General features: G+C 52.3%; 1 protein-coding gene across 1 annotated transcript in view; it reads right to left on the bottom strand.

Annotated features, from left to right (window-relative positions):
- PTSG_05836 (uncharacterized protein) overlaps positions 1–3,212 on the bottom strand; it is a 4,211-nt gene extending 999 nt beyond the window's left edge. Inside the window, exons 1-10 of the mRNA XM_004992672.1 lie at positions 3,138–3,212; positions 2,818–2,881; positions 2,546–2,648; positions 2,293–2,360; positions 1,913–2,053; positions 1,589–1,648; positions 1,368–1,414; positions 1,054–1,174; positions 773–885; positions 410–531 (exon numbers count right to left, since the gene is read on the bottom strand). Of these exons, the coding sequence (XP_004992729.1) occupies positions 410–531; positions 773–885; positions 1,054–1,174; positions 1,368–1,414; positions 1,589–1,648; positions 1,913–2,053; positions 2,293–2,360; positions 2,546–2,648; positions 2,818–2,881; positions 3,138–3,154 (856 nt within the window). The 5' untranslated portion in view covers positions 3,155–3,212. The remainder of the gene's footprint in view (positions 1–409; positions 532–772; positions 886–1,053; positions 1,175–1,367; positions 1,415–1,588; positions 1,649–1,912; positions 2,054–2,292; positions 2,361–2,545; positions 2,649–2,817; positions 2,882–3,137) is intronic.
- Positions 3,213–3,554: the final 342 nt, after the last annotated feature.

The following is a 3,554-nucleotide window of genomic DNA, read 5'->3' as shown; positions in this document are numbered from 1 at the left end:
GAGATATATCCACCCATACCTACTTCTATATATATCTCTCTACATACACACACATATATGTGTAGATAGGGGTATCTATCTATATTCCTCTCGCGATATGTGTACATATACACTGATATTATATGCGACACATATATATCTATATATATATGTGTCTCACATATATATACATATATCTATATATATATATAGGGGAGAGTCGCTATATATATATGGAGGGTTATATATTTATGTTCATGTGTATGGGGAGACATATATAAGTAGTATATATGCATACCTCGGCACTCTATTTATACACACGTGTCACACACACACACACACACACACACACACACACACACACACACACACACACACACACACACACACACACACACACACACACACACACACACACACACACACAAACGCACGTATTGGATGTGCACGAGCTCTTCCCGCAGCGGGCGGCCGAGGTTCTCTGGCAGCTGGCACTTGGCAGGGTTCACGCCAGAGTCATACAGCGTAAAGTGCGTCCCCACCACATTCGCCCTGTGTGCAGTGGTGGCAAGGGGCGAAGGTTGCAGTGAAGGATAAAGGGAGGTGGAGAAAATGGTGAGGAAGAGACAACGAGGGAACGACTTTACAGTGCATCAAATGCGCAAACAACACACCCTGATACACACGAACACACATATCACGCACTTTATACACACATGCACACACGTGCGCACACACACACTCTCTCTCGCATACACACATGCACGCCCCCATATTACACGCGAATACGCACCTGAGTTTTGCTGCAAAGTCGTCTGAGGAGCGCGAGAGGTGTTCTGGGTTGGTGGAGATGACGTAATAGCTTGACTTTGCCCGCTTCCTCTTTCGCGCCGCCAGAATCGGTTGCTGGTCACGCGATGCGCAAGTGATGGGGTGCGTGTGAACATGCGTTCAACACCAAGCGGTTCAAATGTACAGCACAACCTTTCCCCCAAAACACACCGCAAACATACACATGCACACACACACAAACACACTCACACGCACATACACATAACACATATACACACACACCTTGCTGAGCTGCCCGTCCTCTGATTCGAGGAAGAGGTAATACGTGGGAAACACGGACTTGTCCATGGACGACTTGTCGCGAACAATGCGGCACATCACCTTCTGCCCCTCGGGCGCCGTCCTGTCGTGCCGTGGTGAAAGGGGATGGGGAGGGGTGTGAGCAGAAATGATGGAACGTGGTGGCTATGAACGAGACATGGTACGCGTGCACACGCGTGTCGCGCAAGGTGCAACGTGCACACATACACACACGGTCAACGACACAGAAATGCACATACACACACGCACACGCATACACCAGTGCTGCTGCTCACTTGAATGGAAACTCTGCGTCCAATTCCAGCTTTTGCGTCTCCATTCTCTGAGGTGGTGGTGGAGGAGGAGGTGCAAACGGGTCACAGACGTCAGCACTTCACGCAATCAAGCGGCCAATTGTACCACACAAGGACGCAGACAACGACCCACACACGCACGCAGACAACGACAGAGAAAGGGGGTCCTATACAAGCCGACAAGCCCACACGCATGTACGCACCGCTTGCACTGGCGGCTTTGTGGATTGCGCAAATGCCATCTGCGGTCCCGACTGATCCGGCTGCCACACGCACGCACACGCACACGCACACGCACACGCACACGCACACGCACACGCACACGCACACGCAAACAACCGAGAGATGAAGGAAGCTTAGAGACGTCAATGCACGACATCACGACATACACACACATGCACATGCACACACACACGCACATGCACACGCACATGCACACACACGCACATGCGGAACCTCCCCCCCCCAACACACACACACACTTTTCCCCTTCCCTCCATCTCCTCACTCAGGCAAATCGTCCCCACCTGCACCTCCCAGCGCCGGTCCTTGGGGTCATATGTCTGCTCCAGCCCGCTCAGCTCAAGCTTCTTCTCAAAGATGCTCTTCTTGTTCTTGTCGTCCTTCTTCTCGCGCGTCTCAACCAGCTCCATCTCCTCCATGTCAAACTGTTTGCCGCGGTGGCGGTGAGGAGGTGGGAGAGTCATCGCAAGCACGTGAGCTTGCCAGGCAAGAAAGGAGACATGCACACCTCACAATTGACAGGAGCGAGCAAAGCAGCGATGCACCAGAGCACAGAACACATAGCATGCGCAGGCTGTAGCAACGAGACGTGGTTGCAATTGCACAATTCAGCAAGCCCATGAGCAAGCACGCGCGTGTGTCATGACACGAACTGTAGACGCACCGGCACGACGGGTGTGACGAGGGCTGCGTCTTTGGCGGTATCGGGCCGCTGTACCAGAGGTGTATCATCTGCATGCATCACCAGATGTAAAAGCATCAATGACAGCAAACACACAACAGGCGCAAGGCAAGGCGCGAGAGAAGGCGCAAGAGCAGGCGCAAAAGCAGGCACGGGAACGGACACAAACACGCGCGCGCATAAACACGCGCGCATACACACTAAAAACACCACCACAATCACACACGCAAGCAACCTTGTGCTGACGATGTTGATGCCGTTGGTTTTCGGCCTGCCGATGACATTGGGCGGCGTGGCTTGTTGCCTGTGGACATGATCAGCCCTGGCTGGTTCTTCTTCTGCTCACACAACCGCATCGCATAGAATCGAGTTGACCACAAGAAGGGCACCAACACAAACGCGCACGCACACGCACGCACACCACACGCACAAGCGCAAAAACACAAGCACAAACATGCACACGCACAAGCACACCACAAACAAGCACAAACATGCACACGCACGCACCGATCCGCGCTTCTTTGCCATGAGCTGGCGCCGGCTGCTGGCCGTGGACGGCCGCGATTCCTGTCTGTGGTGAGCACAACAACCATTCGCGCAGCGCACGGCAAGTGTATGTTCGTCGTGAGCATGGGCTGTGGTGTCCCTTCAGAAAGACCTGTCTCAATCACACAACCAATCCATTCCTAGCACAGCACACATCACACACACACAACACACCGACACACACACATTCACACACACATTCACACACACACACATTCACACACACACATGCACAGAGTCTCTCAACAACACAAACACAAGACATCACACAACCGACTCACTCCCAATCGTCGCTCATGTTGGTGTTGGTTGTTGTTTTGCTTCCTCCTTCGCTTCTCCTGTCTTGGTGTGCTTCCGGCGAGAATTTTATGTACGTCTTCTAACAATAGTCGAACCAAATTTTCGTTGCTGGCAAAAACAAACAAGCAGGAGCAGGGAGCAAGACGAGCAAAAGCACACACACACACACACACACACACACACACACACACACACACACACACACACACACACACACACACACACACACACACACACACACACACATACATACATACATACACACACACACACACACACACACACACACATGACCGTCGCCATCATGTGACGCGTGCAACCCCACGTGCAGCAACGGGCTGTTTGACAAAGTTGTGATTGAGAGTGGCCCACCAAGTGCGTGGACGTACAAGACACTC

Source organism: Salpingoeca rosetta, assembly GCF_000188695.1.
Source record: "Salpingoeca rosetta unplaced genomic scaffold supercont1.15, whole genome shotgun sequence".
In the NCBI taxonomy this organism is placed as follows: Eukaryota; class Choanoflagellata; order Craspedida; family Salpingoecidae; genus Salpingoeca; species Salpingoeca rosetta.
This window is presented reverse-complemented; position numbering and strand designations above follow the sequence as displayed.